The sequence below is a fragment of the Peromyscus maniculatus genome, chromosome 1, assembly GCF_049852395.1.
Source record: "Peromyscus maniculatus bairdii isolate BWxNUB_F1_BW_parent chromosome 1, HU_Pman_BW_mat_3.1, whole genome shotgun sequence".
In the NCBI taxonomy this organism is placed as follows: Eukaryota; Metazoa; Chordata; class Mammalia; order Rodentia; family Cricetidae; genus Peromyscus; species Peromyscus maniculatus.
Window position 1 is genome coordinate 5760379 of NC_134852.1, and position 26202 is coordinate 5786580.

The following is a 26202-nucleotide window of genomic DNA, read 5'->3' on the forward strand; positions in this document are numbered from 1 at the left end:
AGGAAGCCCCTCCTACTCCTTCTTTTTTTCCAAACCTCCTCACTGTGTTTTCCCCCTCTATTCCTTTTCAATCTGGGCCACAGTTCTGATATAACACTGCAAATCCTTTCTCAATTCCCACAGCACTAATGCTCAGGGGAGCATATTCTCTGGCTGCTCTGTAATGTGCAGGGACATCATTTGAGGACTTTCAAAGTGGAGCCTGTAATAATCTCCCTCTGCCAATCTTTGGTGCATAATGAGGGCAATGACTTCTCTTTCAGGGTTAGTGTGGGAATCAGGTAGTCCTATGACATGGAAGGGTTCATATATGGATTCATATTTCTGAGGATATGGATGGGAGAGTGGAATGATTAGGTTTTATCATCTTGAAGTAGACTAAAGTCACTTGGGAAATCAAGAACCTCACTGATGATGTGTTTTGATCATGTCTGTTTTGATCATGACTTTCTTGGTTAATGATGCTAAGAGAAGTCAGAACCTGATGCTACCCTCTCAGAGGACAACACATGGAAGCAAAGTTTGGGACTCCTGACATGGTCACTTCCATTCCCTGTTCCAAGCATGTTATTACATTTGTAGGGAGGCTGGAAATGTAGCTCTGTGATTAACAGCATGCACTGCTCTTGCTGAGGACCTGAGTTCAGTTTCCAGCACCCACATCATGTAGCACACAAACACCTATAACTACAGCTCCAATGTCCACTCTGACCTCCATGGGCATCTGTGACACACAGCATAAAAACACACAAACACATATACATACACATAGATAAAACAAAATAAACCTTTAAGAAAATAAAATGAATATATGGTGTACATATGGGAATAAAGGCAGAAGGACAGCGAGTTTGACGTCAGCCTTGTTGGGTTTACAGGCCTACACCACCATAGCCAGCTTTCATTTATGATTATTAGTTTATTTTTTAAATTGTTTTATTTATTTCTTGGATGTGGGGAGGACACCAAGGGCTTAGGTGGAGGTCAGAGAACAATTTGTGGGAGTCAGTTTTCTCCTTCCCCCATTCCTGCTGATTGAACTTAGGATATCAGACTTTGTGGCAAGTACCTTTACTGGCCAAGCCATCTCACTGGCCCTATTTTATTTATTTATTCTTTGAGACAAGGTTTCTGTATGTAGCCCTGGCTGTCCTGGAATTTCCTATGAGACAAGCTGGCCTCAGACTTAGAGAGACCTGCCTGCCTCTACCTCCTAAGTGCTGAGATTGAAGGCGTCACTACCATGCCTGGCCTGTTCATTCTAAAATAGTGTCACATGTGTTCCAGGCTGGCCTCTTACTCCTGTGCTGTGTAAGTGAAGATGTCCTTGGCTTCTTAATCCTCCTGTCCACACCTTCAAAGTGCTGGGATTTCAGTTGCGTACCTCCACTCTCGCCTTTGGTGGTTAATGTCTGACACATGTCTCACTCTGTAGCCCAGGCTTGCTGTGGGATGTTCTGTATGTCCTGTGGGAGCTCGTTCTTGGATTCCTCATGGCTTTACCCAGCAGGTCCACATAGAGGATGATTAGGACCACCGGCCTGATTGCACGTGTCTGAGATGGTCTGCACTTGACTGTGCTGGGGGATGGTCTGTATGTCAAATTGCTCTGATTGGTCAATAAATAAAACCTGATTGGCCGAGGCTAGGCTGGAGGTAATGGGCAGGACTAACAAAGAGGAGAAATAAAAGAGCAGGAAGGAAGAAGGAGACGACCTGTAGCAGCCACCAGGACAAGGAAGATGTAAAGTACCGGTAAGCCACAAGCCACGTGGCAAGGTATAGATTTATAGAAATGGACTAATTTAAGATATAAGAACAGTTAGCAAGAAGCCTGCCACGGCCATACAGTTTGTAAGAAAAATAAGTCTCTGTGTTTACTTGGTTGGGTCTGAGCGGTTGTGGGACTGGTGTGTGAGAGAGTTGTCCTGACTGTGGGCCAGGCAGGAAAACTCAAGCTACACAGGCTGTCATGAAATTCAGTAAGTATGCCAAGATAACCACAAAACAATGCCAATTCTCCTGCCTCAGCCTCCCAGGGGTTGGGATTATGGATCTGTACAGCCAAGCCAGTAAATTTTCTCATTTCACAGCTTTGATGATTGATGTCATTAAAATTAGTACTCAGTGTGAAACCATTCCCTTCTATTTAGTTTCTCATTTCATATGTTTATTGAGAAATCTGCTTTATTTCCAAAATGTGTGATGTTAGTTAAAATGCAGTTGGGTTCCAAAAAGTTCAGAGAACCTCTTGGAGGTCTCTGTTAGGTCACCTAGCAGGCAGAGAGTCATTGCTCCTTGTTACTGGGAACAGAACCTGGTTGAGTGACTGCCAGAGCAGCATATACAGTGGGCTCCTCTGGGGCCTCCGCTGCCAGGGAGGGAGGAGGTGCAGCTGTCCCCTGTCTGAGTGACCTGATGCACAGCTGGGCATAGGTCACATCCTGGGTCTCCTCAGATTCAGCAGCCTGGAGTGGGAGAGAGTGAGAGGAAGGTTATGCTTGGCTTGGGGACACACTGAAGTCCTGGGAAGGACAGCACTCACCTGACTGTCCATCTCTCTGTCATCTTCTGCTTGTCCATCTTTGGTATCCAGGACTTCTCCTCACATGACAGAAGGTAGGACAGCTCCTGCCCTCCTGAGCCTGGAGCCTTTTACCTGGGCATATGTCTCACCCTGGGGGTCTTCTTCAGCTGATCTCTGTAGCAGGGCAGTAGTGAGGGACAGACAATGTCTCCCTGTTCCCCTGGGTATCTCTAGCCAGTTTTGCACAGCATGGTCAGAGTGACCCATTTAGATGACAGCATCCCTGATGGGATCTTCTGAGGCTTCCTCCCTACAGTTCTGGCCTCTTATCCTGACATTCTAAAGCTTGCTGTCTTGACCATACTTACAAGCCCCTCTTCCTGGAAACACATTTCTGGGGGCTGGAGAGATGGCTCTGTGATTAAGAGCACTGACTACTACTGCAGAGGATCCATGTTTGGTTCCCAGAACCCACAAGGCAACCCACATTCATATGTAGCTCTCATTCCAGGATATATTGCATTCTCTTCTGGCCCCTGGAACACCATGCAGGCATGTGGTGCAGAGACATACATGCTTGTAAAACATCCACACACACAATGCAGAACCCCACGTTTCTGCCCAAATCCCTTTGGATCCTGCCTGGAGCTGATAGCTACATAAAAGTTTCTGTGGGCTTTCCCATCCAGGCTGCCCCCTCAGAAGACAATCAGACAGATGACAAGGAGCCAGAAAGGGGACAGGATCGGTGAGACACATGATCCCGGGAAACCAGGAGAGAGTGAGGCAGGTTGTACTTGCAGAAGAGAGGGAAGGGTCAGCTGTGGTTGCTTCTGAGGGCCAAGGGAGGGAGAACAAAAGGCTCTCTGGACTAAACTGGGCCCTAAATTCTAAGCACTGCAGATAGGGACAGAAACCTCACCAAACTGTCCAGATTGGCACCATCCTCAGCTTGTGTGTCCTCAGCTGGAGTGTCTGTCAGAAGAACAAACAGAATGTCTCCTGAGCAGAGTCTAGGGATAACTCTGACCCTTAGTTTTCTGTATTGCCCCCAGTGTGGACAGAGAATCAGGGAGTGTTGTGATATCCAGGGTCTATAGTGAGAAGTTCAGACCCAAATAGCAAAGACCCCAGAGCCTCTCCACCACCCCTGCAATGCTGAGTCCGCAGACATCTCCCTCCCCAGGACCCTCTTTATCTCACAAAGGATTTCTTCCTGGGTGGCAGCAGCTGGATTGGATCTGGAGAGACAAGAAGATGTCAGTTGTCAGTGAGGTGTGTCAGGAAGATGGGGGTCTATGTCTCTTGCCATGAGTTACCTCTTCTGGGAGCCTCTGTCTCTGGTTACAGGCTCTGCAGCTCCTGCAGGAAGTTGCAATTCCGTATCTTTCTGGGCTGCAAGAGAGAGAAGAGTCTCAGTCTCCGCCTTCACCCCAGGCATGTACAGGGAAGGAAGGAAGGAAGGGACCTTTAAAACATGGGTGAGTGAGCAAGTCCCAGGACATGGTGAAGCTCACAGAACACCTGACATTACACAGGTTCTGAGATCATGTTCTTTCTGATCTGAGATCAGCAGTGTTTCTAAACTACTCAGCCTGTTTGAGGCTTCCCTGGGACTGGTGTCCTGATCCCCTGCTTGGCTGTTCACAGGGGAATCTGAGACCCATGTCACCCACACCCTACTCACCATCCTTCCTGAATTTTCTCTGATGCCTTTGTTGGAGAAGGAGGAAGATGAGGATGAAGAGGAGCAGGAGGAAGCCCACAGAGACTCCAACCAGAGCCTTCAGGTACCGTTCTAGTCCTGAGACACAAGTGACATCATGAGTGGGGATGTTGCTGCTGAACTGAGTACCTACTGTGTGACAGATGCGTGCTGGGTCTTTGCACTCATCTTCTCCTCTCCTTACAACCATGCAATAAGGAATTGTCTCATTTTCTACCCCACAGTTCACCTGCCTCAGATCACCTGACTGGAAGTGGCAGATCTGGCAGTTGAACCCAGGGCCTCTTACTTCCATCTCTTTTCTCTCTACCACAGCCAAGCCTCCTGACTGGAGGAGAGGAGCCTGAATGGCCTGCCATGGCCCTCTGCTCCACTTTCCACACATCACCACCACTGTGGGACAGACCCACTGAGGAATCAGGTTCTGGGGTATCCTCTGTCAGGAGAAGTCACAGCCAAGGCCAGCATTGAAAGAAATTTAGATATGTGGGCCAGGCTTCTCCCCTTTTTACTCAGAGAAACAGCAACCAACCCAGAAAGGGAAAGGCTGGTCCAAGTCAGCATCTCCAGAAGCAGCTGTATGAAGCCCATAACTAGCTATTTCCCATCTGGTCCCCACTTTTCAACAGAGTCCTTATTATCCTTCTGGGACCAGACTCCATGCAGGTGAGTGGTTTGTTCTTAGGGCCTTAGAGGCAGGATGGGGAGGCAAATGTCTAGGATCTCTGCTTTCTACCTCACCCACAAGCCCCATCCTCCGGACTGAGCCAGAACATTCTGGATGCCACCTTCTGTATCCCAACCTCAATTTCTGTGTCTCTGTGGTCTCTATTAGGATTCTCTGTTTTCCTTCCACACTCACAATCTAAAGTGACAGAGAAATGAAGACTTTGGTGGCCTAAGAGCTGAGAGGCAGCCTGGGGATGGAGCATACTCACTGCATTGATGTGCCTGATACTCACCAGCTGTTGGCAAGAGCCTTGAGGGTGGTGGGCTGGAGGATGAATTGGGTCCTTGGAAACAGAACAAGAAGGGGGTGAGGGTTCAATGCTAACCCAGGAGCCTGTCTCTGCTCACTGTCATACATCTGCCCTGTAACTTTTCCAAAATGCTCATGCTGTCTACCCCAAACCTAGATTGCAATAGAGGATGGAGTGGACATTACTGGAAGGACTGCTGCTGGCATCCACTTCTCTGGCAGGGAAAGTGCCTTCTGACTAACCTTCCTATTGTCCCCTTAATCCCATTGAAGTCAAGGGGTCTCCTAGGGTTTGAATTGTAATTCATCCTGAGAGTTCAGGGTCATCTCACCTGAGACAGTGAGCTCCACAGGGACACTGGCTTGTGTCAGCAGGTAGGGAGATGAGTCTTGAGATCCATAGCACCTGTAGGTGCCTGAGAGGGCAGAGGTCACAGCACTCATGGAGAATTCTGCCTGGAACTCCTCAACTTGGAACTTTGATTTTAGTGGCTGGGGTTGTTGGTCTGCTCCCTCCTTGGACAGAATGAAAGTGTCCACTTTATATGGTGACTGACACAGCAGGGTCACATTGTCTCCAGAGTGTACTGTGGAGTTAGGCTTCACTGAGAGGGAAGGACTGAAGCGAAGCTGTCCTAAGGAGAAGAGGAAGTATGAGAGGCTGCCTTCATTGTTCTGAGCTGATACTTCACCTGTGACTGCCCTGAGCACCTGGCACTCTGTCTTCTCTGCCTGAGCCCGTTTCCTGCTCCCCTGTCTCTGCTTCTGTTCCTGCAAAAGTTCCCTGTCCCTCATCCCAGCCATCAGCTCCTTAAATCCCCCATGAGGACCCATGCACAGGTTAGGTACCTGAGAGAATCTCTTTGGCCCTCACCTGTGATCAGGATGTCCAAGGGGTCACTGGAGGCTGACCACGCAGAGGAGAGGTTGTGTGCACCATAGCATCTGTATTGGCCTCCAGTAGAGCTGCTCACAGGGCCCAGTGTGAAGCTGGCCAAGGAGAGGCCACTCTGGGTCCACTGTACACCATGGTGGATGAAGTCAGCTCCTCCCAACTTATACAGAGCAAATCTGTCATAGTTGATATCAGAAAAACACTGCAGGGTGAGGCTCTTCCCAGGGTCCAGGATCTGGCCTTGGTGAGTCAGCAAGGAGGGCTTCTTGGACAGACCTAGAGGGAAGATGACAGGCTAGTGATTGAGGAGCTGTTTTTTCCAAACACTGATCCCCTCCCATCCTGTCCTACACACATCACTGCTTCTCCCCAGATTGGGGCTCTTGCTCAGCCACCAGGCTCTTCTTCAACAACTCTCTACCCACAACTACCCAATGGGACTGATCAATGGCAAAGAGTTTAGAGTGTGAAAAAATGATTGGTCAATGATGGCGCTGACCCACCTGAGGTGTGTATTTCCAGGGGCTCACTGGGCACTGACCACCAGTGTGGAGTTTGGTTGTAGTAACCATAACATCTGAATGTCCCTCTGTGGTCTGGTGTTACATGATCTATAGAGAACAAGGCTTGGTACTGCATAATACTGTGTATATACTGTGAGTTCTGAGAGCTGAGGAACTTCTGGTCATCCTTGGTGAGAATGAGTTCACTATATTCATCCTGTGAGACACACTTGAGAGTCATGTTTCCTCCTGAGGTCACCACAGGGCTGGGCAGGGCTGTCAGGCTGGGTTTATTGTAGTAGTAGATTCCTAGGAGAGAAGGAGGCAGCCTGTTACATGGACTCACACAGCCTTAGTGTTCTCCAGGACTAGGCTGTGGGAGGGCAATATTCTTGAGAGCAGAGCCTGGGGCTGAGACCCTGACTGTCCCCTCACCTGTCAACACCAGTTCCAGGGTGTCACTGCGCTCTGACCAGCCAGTTGAGCTGTAACAGTAACAGTGATATTGTCCCCCATGTTGCTGTGTCACAGAAGGGATGGAGAACTTGGCCTTGTTCTCAGGCTTCTCTGGGGTCTGTGTGCCCCAGGGTTTTTGGCTTCCCTCTTTATGCAGAAAATATATTTCAGCATCCAGGCTCCCCTCACACCAGATGGTCACGGCACTCCCGGAAGAGACCATAGAGCTTGGCTCAGCCTTGATGGTGGGTTTGTGGAGGGTCCCTGCAAGGAAGTAGGAGAGAAGTAGGTGAGTTTGTCTTAAAGTGGCCAGAGAAATTCACACTAGCAGATGGCACATTTTCCTTTTTAATTTCTTCTTCTCTCATACAATATATCCTGACAGAAAATTCCCAACATCCCCTCTCCCCCAGATTCACTGCTTGTTTGTGTCCCTTCAGAAAAGAGCAGGCCTCCCAGAGATGTTACCTGAACATGACATAATAACATGCATTAACACTAGGCACACACCATTGTGTTAAGGCTGCACAAGGCAACCCAGTAGGAGGAAAAAGATCTCACGTGCAGGTGATAGTGTCAGAGACTTCCCTAGTCCTATTGTTATGAACACAAAACCCCAAGCTAGTGAGGCAGTGGTGGCGCATGCCTTCAGTCCCAGCACTTAGAAGGCAGAAGCAGGTGGATCTCTGTGAGTGGAAGGCCAGCCTGGTCTACAGAATAAGTTCCAGAACAGACAGGGCTACATAGTGAGACTCTAAAAAACCAAACCAAACCAAAGCAAACAAAACACCCAAGGTAACGACCACAGCGTGTGTTGAGAGAGCCTAGGGCAGACCAGTGCAGGCTCCATGGTTGCTGTTCCAGTCTCTGTGAGCCCTCATGATCCCTGCTTAGTTGATTGTGTGGTCCATGTTCTCCTGATGTCCTGAGTGCTCTGACTTCTGCAACCCTTCCCCCTCTCTTGTCTGGGGTTCCCTGAGCTGTTGTGGATGGTACATGAGCTGATCCAGAGTAACAGAAGGCCCCATAGGATTCATCTCTGTCCTGGACCTCCTGTGCTTTGGTGTCACTCTCTGCCTTGGACTCTGTATCTTGTGTCCCACTCTCTACCATGCTCTGTTGTCAAAGGGCTCAGGAGCCCTTGCTTCTCACACACACCACACACCAAGATCTCTCTGAGCATCTGTATCATTTCAACATCATTCTGTGGAAAGGCTGGGGTTCCTCACCTGAGACCAGGAGCTCAAGGGGGTCACTAGGTTCTGACCACACCTGTGGACTGTTCTTGTTGAAACTGTAGCATCTGAATGTCCACCTTTGTCTGGAGGTCACAGGGCCCACAAAGAACAGGGCCTGGTACTTTCTAGTATGGGAGTTATATTGTGAGTCCAGTGTCCAGGAGAGCTTCTGTGGTCCTTCCTTCATCAGAACAAACCTGTGATATGACTGCCCTGAGACACACTGGACGGTTACATTCCCTCCTCCAGTCACCACAGGGCTCGACTGGGCTGACAAGCTGGGTTTACTGTAGACTCCTAGAATTGAAGAATGAATCAGTCATTATCCTCCATGGAAGTGAGGTGGAGATAGCCATGTGAATAGACACACTTTTTGACAGTCTTGAGGCTGGGGACCCTGTGTGTCCTCTCACCTGTCACCACTAGCTCCAGGGAGTCACTGTACTCTGACCATCCATCATGGGTCTGATATTGACAGCGATATCGCCCTGCATGGCGATGATCTATTTCTGCGATTGAGAATTCAGTCTTGGTCTTGGAATCCTGTGGAATCTCTATGTGCCTTAAATATTTGTGTCCATCTTTGTAGAGACTGTACTCTTTGACTCCTGTGGTCCCCTCACACAAGAAGGTCACTGTAGTCTGTGCAGAGACCACAAAGTCTGGTTGTACCATGAGGATAGGCTTAGGGAGAGCACCTGCAAGGAAATGAGCAGCTGGTAACCAGGACAGTCATCCTCAGATTGCAGCCCACAAACCTGACCCTCCAACCATTCCCAGGGGCAGCAAACATGCATTATTTTCCATCCTCACTGCCCAGGCATGGCTCCAAGATTTGATGAGAAGTAAAGGTCAAGACATCTGCAGACACTCACTCACCTTCCAGCACTGGGATTCTGAGGTCCAGAATTAGTCCTATAAGAGAGTTCCTTCTAAGCAGTTAATTCCTGAAGCCTAAACAGTCCCCCCCACCCCGCCATCTGCAGAATCTCCTGAGACCCTGGGGTTTCCTGATGGACCTGTGCTGGGCTGTGTGGCATTGTTATTCCTAGACTACAGTATCTGTTCCCCATCTCCACATCTCACCCATATAGATCAGAGCTGTGAAGGTGAAGGTCATGGCATCTCCTCCTGGAGGCTGCAACTGTGCTTATGGGCAGAGCTACAGAGACTGTCTGGAGGGTCAGGAGACACAGGGTGTGGTCTCTGGAGGCAGGGCACTTCACTTGACATGGTTGTACTGGAGCAGTCCCACAGGAAGGGGAAGTGCCCTCCTCAGGCACCAGGCGCTGACTTCCCCAAGGCTGTGTCTTGGTCTGGTAGTAGACACTGCAATCAATTCTTTGATGGATGACATTTCCATAATCCCATCAGTGTCTGTCTCATCTATCCTCATCATTGCAGGACCAGGTGATATCAGACATGTATGAATATTACACATAAGAAATATAAACTCACATGCGGGTTTGCTTGATTCCTTTTCACATTTTTTATGTGAAATACTTCTTCATATTCAAAATGTTTGCAGGTTTCTGTGAAGGGTCTCGCTGTGTACATCTGCATGCAATGAAATGTATAACCCTCTTCCTCATAGTCTCAACTGCTGGGTTACAAATGTGCACCACTATTTCTGGACATTTGTTATTTTTTGATGTGTACACTTACTATTACAACTTTAAATTACACTTATTTATTTACACTTGTATCTTTAAATTACATTTATTTAATAATAAACAAGTACACCTGTTGTCTTCATTATGTGTGTACATTCACAGGTGCTAAGCACACTCATAGAGGTCAGAGGGCACCTACAGAAGGCAGATTTGTCCTTGCATGATGTGGGTCAGAGTCAGGGCTGAAGCGTGGCAGCAGCACTCATACACTGGTCCGTGTCACTAGCCCAATGTTAGCGTCATCACTTTCCTTAGTCCTTCTGTTTCAGGCAAAAAATATTCATCAAGTCCTGGGCGTCCTGGGCCAAACAAGGTTTCAGCATTATTTGACTTTCTTGGAGGGCAGGTTGTTGGTGTGGCCACACTTCTTTTTCAGGCAATTGACCACACAGGGGTGCCGATGTATGCAGCACTTCTGGGAAGCAGTGCATGGACATGTCACAGTTGTGTTTCTGGAGAGACTAGCAAAGGGATGGCTTCTTGATGCTACCACACAGGCACAGCACCAGTTGGTGTGTTGGACTCTTTGTGGACCTTGCTGTTGGCCAGGGTGCAGCCACCCTCTATCTGCCGGCAGCAAATACCTGCCACTTCTGGTGGGGTGGCATGTCTTCCTTGTCGTGGATCTCAGCCTTTTCATTTTCAATGGAGTCACTCACTGGGCTGGCCCTGGAGGGTGATGGTCTTGCTCTTCAGGACCTTACCAAAGATCTGTATGTTGGTGTCTGCATGGACACCTAGTTGAAGAGAAAGTGAGCTCAGTAAAAATATTTTATTTCCTTTTATTTTTGGTGCGAGGGATTGATGGCAGGGCCTCCACTTTATTCTGTAATTTTCAATTTCTGATTTACTTAATTTTTTTCATCTGCTATCTTTCTCTTATGCTTATGAGTTTAATTATTTTTGTTGTTAATTTCAGACAGGTTTTGGATCTCTGGATGTCATGGAGCTGGTTATATAAAGCAGAAATGGGCTGGAACTCATAGAAATCCTCTTGCCTCTGTTTCCCAAGTGTTTGGATTAAAGGTGTGGACCACCAAATCTGGCCATGGGCTTAATATTTTAATTGTTTGAAAATGTCATATCAGCATGTAATGTATTTTGATGGAATCCACCCTCCCACCCTATCCTCTTCTCCCTCACCCTCTCTTGCTGGTTCCTTACTCACTGACCTGATTTTCTTCTTGATTCTTTCTGTGACCTGCTAGTTGTTGAAAATACATTGCCTTTTCTTACATACCTAACATTCTGTTCTCTTCCTCCAATGCAGCTCAATTTCTGCTTCTCATAGTCTTGGGCATACACCAGTAATGAAAACTGACTCTCCCTCTTTCAATAGGCATGAAATACCAATAGCTCTTCCTCTCTGGGTGAGACTTTGTGCCCATCTCCCATCCCTGTACTGGATTTATTCTGCATTGAGCTTAGATGGGGCTTGTAGATGTCATCACAACCACTGTAGCTCAGATGTTCGACTGTTGTGCATTGTCCATGAAAGAGATTATTGTCATCATCCATCATCTGGGTCTTAAAGATTTTCAGCCTCTATGATCAAAAATACCAATGACAGTCAATGTTGGAGAGGATGTGGAGCAAAGGGAACACTCCTCCACTGTTGGTAGGAATGTAAACTTGTACAACCACAATGGAAATCAGTATGGTGGTTTCTCAGAAAGTTAGGAATCGAACTACCACAAGACCCAGCCATCCCACTCTTGGGCATATACCCAAGGAATGCTGATTCATACCATAAAGATACATGCTCAGCTATGTTCATAGCAGCACTATTTGTAATAGCCAGAACCTGGAAACAACCTAGATGCCCGTCAACGGAAGAATGGATGAAAAAAATGTGATACATATACACAATGGAGTACTACTCAGCAGAGAAAAACAATGAAAGCATGAAATTTGCAGGCAAATGGATGGAACTAGAAAAAAATCATCCTGAGTGAGGTAACCCAAACCAAGAAAGACAGTCATGGTATGTACTCACTTATAAGTAGATTCTAGATATAAAATAAAGAATAATCAGACCACACCCCATAGAACCATGGAGGCTATATATATCGATAGCATGGAGGTCCCTAGGACAACTGTGGCTTATAATAAATTTCGGTTTTACAAAAAAAAAGCTCTTTCTCAAAAACCTGCATGATTAATAAAGTAATGATGGCTAGTTTCCCCCCACATGATAGCATACAGCTAACTCACTCTGGTACTCAGCTTGTAAGATTTTCAAAACAACCTAGATGCCCTTCAACTGAAGAATAGATAAAGAAAATGTGGTACATATACACAATGGAGTACTACCCAGCAGAGAAAAACAATAACACATGAGGTTTGTAGGCAAATGGATGGAACTAGAAAATATCATCCTGAGTGAGGTAACCCAGACTCAGAGAGACAAACATGGTATGTACTCACTCATATGTGGCTACAAGATTTAAAGCAAAGGATAACCAGACTGCAACTCACAGCTCCAGGGAGGCTAGCTAGTAAGGAGGACCCTAGGAAAGACACAGGGATGACCCAGCAATGGAGAAATGGATGAGATCTACAGGAGCAAACTGTGTGTGTGTGTGGGGGGGGGGGGTAATGGAGGGCAAGGGTCAGGGGGAAAGAGAGCTTAGGGGAGTGGGAGGTTCAAGCTGAATCAGGAACAGAGTGGGAGAACAAGGAAAGAGATACCATGATAAATGAAGACACCATGGGAATAGGGAGAAGCAGAGTGCTAGGGAGGTTCCCAGGAATCCACAAAGATACCTCCACTATAGACTACTGGCAATGGTCGAGAGGGTACCTGAGCTGACCTACTATGGTGACTGGATGGCTGAATATCCTGACTGTCATGATAGAACCCTCATCCAGAGACAGAAGCAGATGCCGAGATCCACAGGCAGCTCCCAGGCAGAGCTCCAGGAGTCCAATGGACGAGAGAGAAGAGGGATTGTATGAGCAAGAGATTTCGAGACCATGATTGGAAAAAGCACCGAGACAACTAGCCAAACTAGTGGAAACACATGAACTGTGGACCAATAGCTGAGGAGCCCCCATGGTACTGGACTAGGTCCTCTGGATAAGTGAGACAGTTGTTTAGCTTGAACTGTTTAGGGAGCCCCCAGGCAATGGGACTCCATGAACTGGCTTTTTGGAATCTAGTGCCAATGGTGAGACACTTTGCTCAGCCTTGGTGCAGCGAAGAGGGGCTTGGACCTGCCTCAACTGAATGTACCAGGCTCTGCTGACTCCACAGGGGAGATCTTGCCTTGGAGGAGGGGATGGGGGATGGATTCAGGGGGGGAAGGCTGAGGGACAGGAGGAGGGAGGACAGGGGAATCTGAGGTTGATATGTAATATGAATAGAAGATCTCTTAATAAAAAAAAATTAAAAAACATTTTCAGCCTCCTCTTCAGTGATGACCCCATGCTAGGACTGTGTCACATGGAGAAACTTCTCTGACTTAGCATCACTTCAAAGGATGGTCCAGGACACACACAATTGTTTGTCACATGGAGAATGGTATAAAAGTCACTGAGTATTTTCCTTTTTTGTTGCAGAGCCCGAAAGACATGCATAATTTCCCCTTCGTATCAATGTCATTGTGAATAATTACCATCTTGTAAGTCTGTCTGTGTATGTCCTTTAATAAATCAGAAAAATGCTCAGTGGGTAGAGTCCTTGTGTGACATTTTTAGATGTCTGGCTTTGATTCACAGTACTGCATAAATCTGATGTTGTGGCTCAAGTCTTTGACTTCATCATTCAGGAGGCAGAGCTAAGAGTATTGGGAGTTTAAGGAAACTCTTACTATGCAATGGGTTTGGGGTCAGCCTGGGCTATATCAGGCCCTGTCTCATAAAAGGAAAGAAAAAGTCCCCTAGAGTATGTGGTGAATATGATCAAATACATTTTACTCATGTAATCGTCTTCAAAGAAATAATGAAAATATGTTTACTATAATGCTCCCACATTGTGGATATGTCCCGTATAGTTTGTTACATCAATTTCTAAGGAGATATCTCTATCCCAATGTTGCTAGAGTTTTCCTGCCTTGCCCACAGTCAGGACAAATCTTTGTCACCCACCAGTCCCACAGCCGCTCAGACCCAACCAAGTAAACACAGAGACTTATATTGCATACAAACTGTATGGCTGTGGTGGGCTTCTTGCTAACTGTTCTTATAGCTTAAATTAATCCATTTCCATAAATCTATACCTTGCCACATGGCTGGTGGCTTACCGGAGTCTTCACATGCTGCTTGTCATAGCGGCACCTGGCAGTGTCTCTCAGCTTCCCGCTTCCCAGAATTCTCCTCTCTCCTTGTCCCACCTACTTCCTGCCTGGCCACTGGCCAATCAGTGTTTTATTTAATGACCAATAAGAGCAATTTGACATATAGACCACCCCACAGCATCCCAGTCCCTGTGTCTTTTGCACCTTTGTGAGTTGTCATGTCCAGCATTTTACATGGATATAGCATCTCTTTCCTATTGATTTATTTTTATTCATTTATTTTCAGAATTCTTATAACCTTGGGCATATATGGGTTCATATACAAATATTCCCTATATTTTCAATTATGACCATCTTTTATTTTCATTTTCAAATCCTTTTTTAATTAAGATTTTTTTTATTCATTTTACATACCAACCACAGATGCCCCTCTCATCCCTCCTCCTTCTTTGCCCTAGTCCCCCCCCACCTCCCATAGTGAGTAGGCAACCCTGGTACATTTAATTGAGGCAGGATGAAGTCCCTCCCCACTGAATCAAGGCTGTGCAAGGGGTCCCACCATAGGTAATGGGCTCCAGAACCCCAGCTCACGCACCAGGGATAGATCCTGTTCCCACTGCCAGGGGCCTCTTAAACAGACCAAACTACACAACTGTCTCACTATGCAGAGGGCCGAGTCCAGTCTTATGCAGGCTCCACAGCTGTTGGTCTTACGTTCAGGAGGTCCCACTAGCTTGGTTCAGTTGTCTCTGTAGGTTTCTCTATCATGGTCTCGATTTCATGGGCAGCTGTTTTTCCTGTCCTGCATAAGTGACCGGGCATTCCATTTGAACCAGAGTTGTAGCAAGTGCTGTGAACTCTTTCACACCTACCTCCCCACAGGCATTATTGTCACTGAGAATAGCTGCTGCCCTCTCCTGGTCATGTAGCAGGAGTTCCTTTAGAGCATTGCAGCTGGGTTGTATTTAGGAGTCTTAGCACCTAGGCTTTGTTCTGCCTTTTGTGATTGTTATCGTTAGTGCTGGATATCCTCTACTTGAAGTATGTAAATCTTATTTGAGTTCTTCCTGAAAGATTCACACCTATGTACAACTAGGTTGTTGGAGGACTCAGAAAATTGAGAGGTCTGGTATGGGGAAATTGACTTACTAAGTGCTGCAAGTAATAGGAAAATGTAATAGAATTCAACTACTATCACCAAAACTACTACTTGAAAAAGTCAAGGACTTCTCCAAAGGTCAAGCCTTGGCTTAAGAAGACTTGGTCATATTTTAGCATATATACATATATGCTGGGTCCTACAGTGATTTTCTTGTAAATGCTGTGCGTGCTACCAAGAACTCCCAACAGTGTATTTAACTAAAATACCTACCAAGCATCCAAGGCCAAATGAAACAACACCTGTCTCCTAGGTCAGGCAGATAGCTTTATTTCTTGTGCAATTTAGGGTGAGACCCTCCTTCCTTACGGTTTAACTAAACAGATTCCTAATTTCTTACCTAGCCACTTCTAGGAATGTAGATCATGCACATAAATTCCCATCTTGACTAACCTATCATTAGCACCCATTTGGGTTGTAAAAGAAAGCCTGAGGGCCACTGCCTGAGGAAATTTCTTACCTGCCTTTATGACCCCGTATAAATTCAAGCCTGGTGACCTTGCTGTGCCAGAGGATCGCTATGGCTTGGGTTTATAACTGAGCACTTCAGAGACTGAGAGGAACTGAAGTGTAAGGAGAATGAAGAGAGGATACTGGAGATTTGGACTGGAGAGGATTTTTGACTAGAGAACTGAGGACAAGATGGAAGATGAGGAAGAGCCAGACGGGAAAGTACTACATGGATAAGAACAAGATGAGAAGTACCTAGATGAGATAGAACTAAGATAAGACAATTAAGATAGAACTTAGAGGGAACAGTAGATAAATACAGAGAGAATTAAACAGAAAGGAACTAAGCTTGAGTACAGAACTGTAGCTGTGTAGATTTTATCCAAGAGAAATGAAGTAGATGGACAAAGAGCTTGGTGTACTTAGATTCATTTCCTGAAAATAAATCTCTCTCTTCATAGTTTCTCTTCTGAGCCCCTGGAAAATATATTATTAAGGCAGGCCCGTTTAACAATATACAAGGACTAAGGTGTAAATTTTATAACAATAAAAAAAGCCTTTTGTGAAGCAAAAGTCAGTCAGTTTACCAGAAATCAGCTTCCCTGCCTCCGCATAAGCCAAAGTTCTTCCTGTGTCCTCCATGAACCTGTGTGAAAAGAAACACCAGCACTTGACATGGTGTAATGAATTCCACGTAATGCACTTGCCCCAGATGACTGACAGCCACACCTGGCATATGACCTGTCCTGACACAGATGGTTAGATGTCAAGTTCCAGCAGAGGCATCTTGTTTGCTGGTGGATATGAATTCCCCGGGATGTAGGATCAAGATTCTTCTCCAACCTTTCCTCATGGCCTCCCTCCACAGCACTCCACATGGACCACAACTACTGACCACGTGGTCACATAGACTCTGCTGCGTGGGTCCTTTAAACCTGTGTGTTCATCAGAGTGTGCCCAGCTGAGGATGGTTCCTGTTGCTTTTCACAAACAGCTTATGGTGGAATGTAGGGAAGTCTCTGTCTTGAATCCATTTCAATACTGGGCAGAGTCTAAATGACTGGATCTTGAGTGTAGGCTGTGTTTGTGTGACTCCTGGTGCAACCACACTGTATCTATGTTTTTGCCTTTTGAGGCAGTGATTGTCTACCCTTGTCTACGTAGGTTCAAATTCGATTATTAACTTTTGATTAAATTCTTTTTCTTCTTCAATTTGAGGGAACACATTTCACACTATTTATTTCCTGTGAACAAAGCACACACCCACACTCCAGCACACATGTATGTGCAAGCACACACAGGAGTTTGTAGTTTTACATATTTTATTCAACCTTGTTTCCTGGAGTACATTTATGCTCATTCCATGGTGTGTTTCCTGCTAGTGTTCAGCATTTTTAGTCTCCTTAGACATGAAGAAATTTTCTACCCAGCTTCATGATGGAATGAGCAGGGTCATGTTGTCTTCTTTTTTATTTTGTTTGTTTATTTATTAATTTTTTTAAGACAAGGTTTCTCTGTGTAGCTTTCGAGCCTGTCCTGGAACTCAATTTGTAGACCAGGCTGGCTATGCACACTCAGAGATCTGTCTGCCTCTGCCTCCTGAGTGCTGGGATTAAAGGCATGGGCCGCCGCCGCCGCCGCCGCCGCTGCCACCACCACCACCACCACCACTACCTGGTTATGTATCTTAAAGCTTTCCTGTGTTGCCCGTCTCTGGGTACTATCTGTCCAACATTTGTAACCACACTTGTGCAGATTCAGAGGGTAGCATGGCCAGAAGGGCTTGCTTGGTTACCTGTCAGTGTCAAGTGAAATGGCCTTGCCATCGGCATAGCGGAAATAACCCAATTCCCATACCGCCTACACAGATTAATAAGAGGGAAACAGACCCTGCCCATCTAGTAATCCACCCAGTAGCTTTAGACATTAATTACCATCAGGTCTGCTCATTTACAGGAACAACTCTAGTTTCATTAATCCTTACAATAGCATGTGCTAACTGAATTGTATAGTTCAAAATGTTCAATTCCAAGGCCCTCACAAACAAGCATTCAATTCTGCAACCTTGGGTGATACATTAAAAGCTGCATATCTATTTGTTCTTGTGACAGTGCTACTTGCTGATTAAGCATTAGAATTCCAAAGTGAAATTGTCCATTCAATGTTTGCTGAATGTCCAAGGCACCAGCCACCCTCTCAGATAATGTGTTGATAATGGCAGCCTGTTGAACAGTCTGAGATAATGCAAGCCCATCAGCTGTAGCAGCAACAGCAGATGCAGCCACAGCTGCAACAATTCCGGCAGTAATGCCAAAGTCTCTTCTTCTCCTCTTCAGATGCAGTGGAAACTGATCAGAAGGACTCTCCAGAGGCATCACTGCAAATGCAGGTATTCTCACAATCATTGCATGGGACCAATTTGCACTCCAGCAATTATTCAAGCTACAACTTAGAACTGAACAGTTTAGTAGTCCCTCCCCTCCCACATCACCATTCCAAACAACTAAAAGGGAAGGGAGCACTTGGAGAGCCACAGCATGGGACATGCTGCAACTACCTACAAAGTCTGCCAAAGAAGTATTACTCAGGACTAGGCAATCATGAACGCTGTCTTTCAGATTCAAGGAGATATCATTGGTATTATTCTTGTCAGCTGTACTATTTTTCTCAAAACAAAGAGCATTTTTAAACTGCAAAGTAATATTTACAAAACCTTCTTGGAGTTTTACATTGCTGGCAGCAGTACCAATTGTCCAATTAGAAGAAAATACAGCAGGAAACACAGGGCTATCAACACTCACAGGCAGTAACACAGGTGGATTTCTTACTAAACTCTATAATGACTCAGCTTCTCCACCCCCCCTTTTTTTTGCCTATATCTGTCCTCTGATTCTTTTTCCTCCCCTATCCATTGAGGATTTCTTGGCGGGGGGTCGAGACAATAGAGGCACAGAAGGTGCTGACTGTGCTTTCACTTTTGCAGGGCGCAATTTCTGTTGTAATTCCTCTATCTCTTTTTCTAGCTGCTCTTCCTCCTCTACTAAATCTGAGACAGAGGCAAGATCATTGTCTTCTTCCTCATCCATTAAATCCTTCACAAATATCCTTATCTGCTCTTTACAGGGGACCTCGACCTCTTCCTTTTCCCCTTTCAAAGATTCAATCATCTCTGCCTCCTGAGCGTTAGCAAATGCTTGCTTGCACTCAGAAAGTTGCTCTTTCCCTTTCACTTTATCTGTCAGAAGAGCATCTTTCCCAATCTGGAATATTCAGACCTCCTCCTGTCAGAAACCAAGGACTTGCTTCGGCTATGGTGTCCACGAATGTGAGTGTGGTGCTAGACTTAATTCCTGTTCCTTGCTTACTTAGCTTAATTCCTGTTCCTTGCTTAACTTAATTCCTGTTCCTCAGTGGCCAACTGAGCTTTTGCAGAATTACTCATGGTATGTACCAATGTTTCAATTCCCCACCCCTTCTTTTAGGGTGAGCCTCGTTCGCTTACGCCTCTTTCCAGGTCCCAGTAGTGACCTCCACTTGCTTCAAACTGCACAGCTGGAGCACGAAATCTGGCGAGGAACGCAGAGGTTAAACACCACTCTAGTCACCCAGTTTCAGTTCGTCAGGGAAGCAGCTTTTCTTTATTCATACCAACATGGGCTAATATACCCCTCTAACAGCAGGAGTCAAGGAATGGTTACTCTGTATCTGTAGGCAAGTGGGACACTGTTTTCCAAACAGGAAAAACCACAGGGGAACTGATCCCCTGCACCCTCTGGAACCCAAATGCACATTTTTCACACAAACAACCTAACTGGGACAGGACAGAAAAGGACATTTAAAATTAAGGCAGCAAACTTACTGCTGCCAATACCCCATCATGATCTTGATGCCCTAGTTCACAGAATCTCTCTTCACTCTCTTCAACTGAACTCCTGGAGCATGGCCTGTTGCTTGGCTGTGGATCTTGGCATCTGCTTCCATTGGTTACTTGATGAAGGTTCTATGATGACAGTTATGGTATTCACCAATCTGATTACCAGGGTACGCCAGTTCAGGTACCCTCTCCATTATTGCTTGCAGTCTATGCTGGGGTCATTCTTGTGGATTCCTGGGAACTTCCCAGCACCCAGTTTCTCCCTATCCCCATGATGTCTACCTCTATCAAAATATCTCTTTCATTGCTTGCCCACTCCCAAGGACACCATCAGGCCTAGCAGGGAAAGCTTCATAGAGAGCTGTGTGAGAGAAAAGAAGGGTGTTTAAATAGCTTCCTACATTTTCCTCAGCTTTCTCTCCATGGCTTGCCTCTGAGAACTTGTGTTTTCATGATTCTTATCTCTTTCCCATTCCCATCACTCTGCTGTTCATCTTTCTCCCTCCATGAATCCAACTCTTATTTTGATCATCCTCTTCTGGAATCCCCTGTGGTACCTGAGTCAAGTCTATATTTCTGACTATCCCTTCTTCTATGATAGAATGTTCAGCAGCTCACTGGGACAGAGAGATAGATAGATAGATAGATAAATAGATAGATAGATAGATAGATAGATAGATAGATAGAGAGGGAGAGAGAGAGAAAAAGAGAGAGACAGATTGGTTTGTTTTACTGCCCAGGGATTGGTCAGTTTATGTGCTGACTTGGTCAGGGGAAGAATGTATTCCACTGAGTGTGTTGGTCATATTATATATAACATATAACGTATGTTAGTCCCAGCATTGACATGATCATGTTTTGAGAACCATGAGCTTTGCTCTCTGGGGAGTCCCAAGCAGGAGGGTGCTGAAGGAAACTCCTGGCTCTTAAAAAAGATTTTTTGGATTGTTAAAGACCTATAGGACATGATGGGAGGGAGAGACATATGTCAGGAACAAGCTATCTTCTTTCCAAGCCTTGACTGAAACAGGTGAAGGCAAAGGTAAGTCCAGATGCCCCCACAATCAGAACCTACTTTGACCCAAGTGTCTCCTTCCCTGGTGTGAGGGGATCAAATCTCTCCAGTGTTGGAGAGGTGGTTGCTCCTTCTGTCTTAGAATCTCTGCATGTGTGTCCTTCATTTCTTCAACCTGTCCATTTAGATAGAACTTGGCTTCTTGGGACAACTAGTTATCTTCCTGGTCTTGAAGATGCTTTTGTGAAGACAGAGGCTGATGCTTTCCCAGGGCTTATAAAGCAGCAAAGAAACACTGATCACATCACTACAGTTCATTTGGAGCCAAGCCTTTTCTTCAAGGCCTCTTTTTAGTGCAAGAATTGTTCCTTCATTCTAATACCTATGTAGTGATTATTACCACAAAGAACATGTCACGTCTAATTAATCCCAGGCCAGAGAGTGACTGGTGTCACCACCTGGTTCCTTCCTTGGACTGAAGAAGAACTATGTGCAAAGGTGCAAATGATGGACAAAACAGTGGCTGCATTCTCCACATGAGTGAACTATGTAGAAGGGGAAATTCAGTGTCTCTAACAGTGGAAGTCAAGTGAGTCAAGGGTTGAGGCTGCATTGAAGAAGGTGGGGTCCAGGCCTCACCAGATAATAGGACACAATTAGGAGTTCTTACTCATCAAGGAGGACTATCTGTTGTTTGGTAATGTGAAAATCTCGCAGGGTGCTCTGCAGTGGGTATAATCTGTTTTTTCACCTTTAATAGTCAAATGATTAGGCAAAGGAATATTTGACCCTGTGGCTTCTCCAGGGAGTCAATTGTTATAGAAAGCTGATGGTAGAGAGAACCAATGTACACTAAATTGTGTTAAATCTCCAGTAATAATCTAAGCCCAGACAATGTATCCATCAGTGTAGTAAGTTGTATGTGAGTTTCCAGTTTGCTCCTAAAAAGGACCTGAGCTCATTAATATATATCCATTCAATAGAACACATTTCTTTGTCAATATCAGTGTTCACAGGCTGCAGTGGTATTTCCTAGTTTCTTATTGTCCAATGAAAGCAAGTGTGAGAGTTATAGGTATTTTAGTGATAGAAGGGTCATATTGCTCTCTTTTCTCTCTGCCCCCTCCGTGTCTCTCTCTCTCTCTCTCTCTCTCTCTCTCTCTCTCTCTCTCTCTCTCTCTCTCTCTGTGTGTGTGTGTGTGTGTGTGCATATAAAATGCTTCTTGTGTCCTCAACTGAATTTGCCTTGTGCGAAGAATGTGTTTGCTGGGAAGAGATTAGCTCTGCTGGTTGTGAACATCAGCAAGGTCTCCTGAGATATTACAAGAAGACGATCTCGTAGAAAGGATTCAGCATGGATGAGGGTAAGGACCAGAGCAGAATGATTGAAGATGGGCAGAACTGTTTAAAGGATTAGATAAAGTGGGGAGAGAAGCATGCAGCGCTGCTGAAGGTGGATGGATCAAGAGTCTTCACAGAACTGGAGCTGTCCTGATATCCACGGATCAGTGGCAGAAACAATTAAGGTTGGGACTGTTTGAGGTTAGTATCAGAATGAGAATGGAAGGATGGAGAAACTGAGGAAGGACCTTTACTGCAGAGGTTGATTGGAGTATCAAACGTGGCCATCACAGATAGTGACAGAGAAGATACAGAAAGTATTGTGCATGCCCTACAAGACTGAATGGGGAAGCTGACTTCCTTCTCTTCCTGGACTTGTGGTTTGTAACTGATAAGTTTCTTACTCCTCTAACTTCTTCATTTCTGTCACAGGAAGCCCCTCCTACTCCTTTTTTTTCCAAACCTCCTCACTGTGTTTTTTTCCTCTATTCCTTTTCATTCTGGGCCACAGTTCCTGTTATAACACTGCAGATCCTTTCTCAATTCCCACAGCATAGGGGGGAACATATTCTCTGGCTGCTCTATAATGTGCAGGAACATCATTTGCAGACTTTCAAACTGGAGCTGGTAATAATATTCCTCTGACATCCTTTGGTGCACAATGAGGGCAATGACCTCTCTTTCAGGTTTAGTGTGAGAATCAAGTAGTCCTGTGACATGGAAGGATTCTTATTTCTGAGGATATGAATTGAGATGGGAGAGTGCAATGATTAGTTTTTGTTATCTTGAAGTAGACTAAAGTCACTTGGGAAATCGAGAACCTCACTGATGATGTGCTTTGATTATACTTTAGTCATGTCTGTGGGTCCCTTTCTAGATTAATGATGCTAAGAGAAATCACAACCTGATGCTATGCTCTTAGAGGAAAACACATGGAAGCAAAGTCTGGCACTCCTTACATGGTCAATTCCTTTCCCTAATCCCAGCATATAGTTTGTTGACTTTCGCATAGGAGGAGGGTCTGTATTTTCACAGATAATGGACATCTTTGCTGGATCCATCCAGCCCTTTCTCTTCTGGTTCACTTTGGTGTTGCTCATTCTTCCCCCCACAGCTTCATGCAGAAGTGTCTGAAGTGTTGCTAAATGTTGGTAATGTTTGAAGTTAGAGCAACCATCTGTCCCCTGAGGAAGTGACAATAGATTCTGCTCATGCTTCCATTAGGAACCTGCTCTCCTCAGCATGTTACATGACTTCCTCTAAACTAGTGGTGCTCACAGAGTGGAAAGGACCTTAGTTCATCTGGGCTGGGTGGTGTCATGTGGCACCCTAGATCCTTGTATGTCTTCCATTGACCTCCAATGAAGTAAGTATCAATTTCTAGATTCATCCTAGGCATTTTCAGAACCAGAATGTATCTCTTCCCTCCATGGGCCCACCAGATTCATATGAAAGTATGACAGGACCGGACCACGTAACATTTTCCATGAGGACAGAGGGAGGTGGTATGTTGATAACATGGACAGGTGTAGTCTCCTAAGATCTGCTCAGCTGCTAGTTGTGGTGGTACATTCTTCCAAATTCAGCACTTCTGAGGCAGGGGAAGGTGGATATCTGTGAGATTAAGACCAACCATTCCTACATAGTGAGTTCCAGGACAGCCAGGGCTCTGCAGAAAGACCTTCTTGAAAAAAACAAAAACCACAACACAACAAAACAATCTGCTCAGATAGAGGGAGGAATTGACTAGAGGCTACCTAAATCACTGGACTCTCAGGTCTAGAGAATGGAATGTGTAACCTTAATCATGCTGTAAGCCCAGCATCACCTAACTGTGAACCAAGAAAAAGAAATTAGAAGAAACAAATTATAGGATAAAATCTCCCATGAACACAGCTGCAATATCTACAAAAATATCATTCCTGCACCCTGTAGAGACCGTCTTGAAGAGCAAGTAACCTGTGGCATCATATTCATAAGACTTTGCTAAGCATTCTATGTTACTGGCATGAAAAGCATTTATTAAATGTGAATTCTTTAGATGATATCCTGATGCTAGCCAAGAGAATGTGTTATAAAATGAAAAGAACACCTCATGAATAATAGAATTTACTCAGTCATGTAAATCCCATTCAACATTCAAAATCATATGTTATTAATGATAGTATCAAGGTTAAAATTAAAAATGTATGAAATGGAGACAGTTTCTGATGAATAGTCAGCATTTGTCAGTGTCCCACAGCCATTCATTGTGGTGGTAATCTAATTATACTGAAATGTGATTTTGATTGTATGTTAATAAATAAAGTTGCCCGGGGGTCAGAGCTATTAGAGCCATAGCAAAAGTGTGGCGGTGGTGGCACACGCCTTTAATCCCAGAAAGCCAGCCTTTAATCCCAGGGAGTGGTGGTAGAAAGCAAAAAGATATATAAGGCGTGAGGACCAGAAACTAGAAGCATTTGGCTGGTTAAGCTTTCAGGCTTTGGAGCAACACAGTTCAGCTGAGAGCTATTGGGATGAGGACACAGAAGCTTCCAGTCTGAGGAAACAGGACCAGCTGAGGAACTGGTGAGGTGAGATAGCTGTGGCTTGTTCTGTCTCTTTAAATAGACTAACAGACAGGAAATAGAGCCCTCATTCGGGAAGCTGGGACACCGCAGGCGGAAGGGTGAGATTTTGGCTCTGAGCTCTGACCTCTCGGCTTTCTCTTTTGCATTATTTCTGTGTTTCTTATTTAATAAAATGGTTGGTTACATCTATAATTCATCATGGACAATCACAGGTAATTAGATACAGATTTCCTCCACAGTCATTATGCCAATGCATAGTTCATGTACCAAAACACCCAAGTTAGCATCATACTGAATGTTGAAAAAGCAGAAATTTTGCAATACGTCCTGAAGAAGTTAAGAGTCATCTCTCTTCACATATTTTAAGCTTTGTACTTGAAGACTTAGCTAATGCAGAAACAGAAGAAGAGATTATAAAAGAAAGAGAAAATCAAATACCACTATTATTGTTTGAATATAACATGATTTTCTATGCAGAAATTATGAATCATTATAAGATAAGTCTTCCTAGCAAGGTGAATCTGGGATGATTGATCTGCATGCCAAATGCTTTTGTATATATGAGAAATAGACATTGGAAAATAAAATGAAAATCACATCAATTTAATACAACATTCCTCACCTTCACACCTGTGATACTATATTGCTTTTGTGAATGTGTCTTTGATGGGGATATTTATAGTGGTCAGCAAATGCTACAAATCAGAAATTTGTGTTAAGAAGGCACAGTCAAAGTGCTGCCCAAACTGTCTTGTGATATAGTCCTTATTCCATCAGTGTGGTGACATTGGCTTTATATTTCAAGAGAAACTCCATGAAGAACATGTGTTGAACATTGAAAGGTTGGTGGTCATGAAGAGTGTTTTGGGACATCATAGGCAGAGTGACTGAATTCTGGGCTCTGACTTTACTCATTTTATAAAATTTTATTTTATAATTTAATTTAATGTTACATATCAGCCATGGATTCCCTTGTTCTCCCCTCTCCTCCTCCACCTTCCCCCCAGCCCAACCCCAGTCTTCCAGGGCAAAGACTCCCCTGAGAATTGAGTTCAACCTGACAGACTCAGTCCAGGCAGGTCCAATCCCCTCCTCCCAGGCCGAGCCAAGTGACCCTGCATAAGCCCCAGGTTTCAAACAGCCAATTCATGCAATGAGCACAGGACCTGGTCCCACTGCCTGGACGCCTCCCAAACAGATCATGCTAATCAACTGTCTCACCCATTCAGAGGGCCTGATCTAGTTGGGGGCTCCTCAGCTATTGGTTCATAGTTCATGTGTTTCCATTCATTTGGCTATTTGTCCCTGTGCTTTATCCAAGCTTGGTCTCAACAATTCTCGCTCATACAAACCCCCCTCTTTCTCGCCAATTGGACTCCTGGTGCTCCACCTGGGTCCTGGCCGTGGATCTCTGCATCCAGTTCCCTCAGTCATTGGATGGGGTTTCTAGCATGACAATTAGGGTGTTTGGCCATCCCATCACCAGAGTAGGTCAGTTCCGGCTGTCTCTCGACCATTGCCAGCAGTCTATTGTGGGGTTATCTTTGTGGATTTCTGT

At 45.2% G+C, this 26202-nt stretch overlaps 2 protein-coding genes across 2 annotated transcripts in view; both read right to left on the reverse strand.

Moving 5' to 3' along the window:
- Positions 1 to 2550: 2550 nt before the first annotated feature.
- LOC102918878 (paired immunoglobulin-like receptor B) overlaps positions 2551 to 26202 on the reverse strand; it is a 33844-nt gene continuing 10192 nt past the window's right edge. Inside the window, exon 11 of the mRNA XM_076568455.1 lies at positions 2551 to 3768. Coding sequence (XP_076424570.1) covers positions 3636 to 3768 — 133 coding nt within the window. The 3' untranslated portion in view covers positions 2551 to 3635. The remainder of the gene's footprint in view (positions 3769 to 26202) is intronic.
- LOC102921611 (leukocyte immunoglobulin-like receptor subfamily B member 3-like) lies at positions 6587 to 9548 on the reverse strand. Its single transcript, XM_076545551.1, has 7 exons — positions 9411 to 9548; positions 9204 to 9239; positions 8738 to 9022; positions 8549 to 8621; positions 8316 to 8449; positions 7066 to 7350; positions 6587 to 6939 (listed from the first exon to the last, which is right to left on the reverse strand). Exons 1-7 carry the CDS (start codon positions 9442 to 9444, stop codon positions 6587 to 6589), a joined length of 1200 nt encoding a protein of 399 aa, XP_076401666.1. The 5' UTR covers positions 9445 to 9548.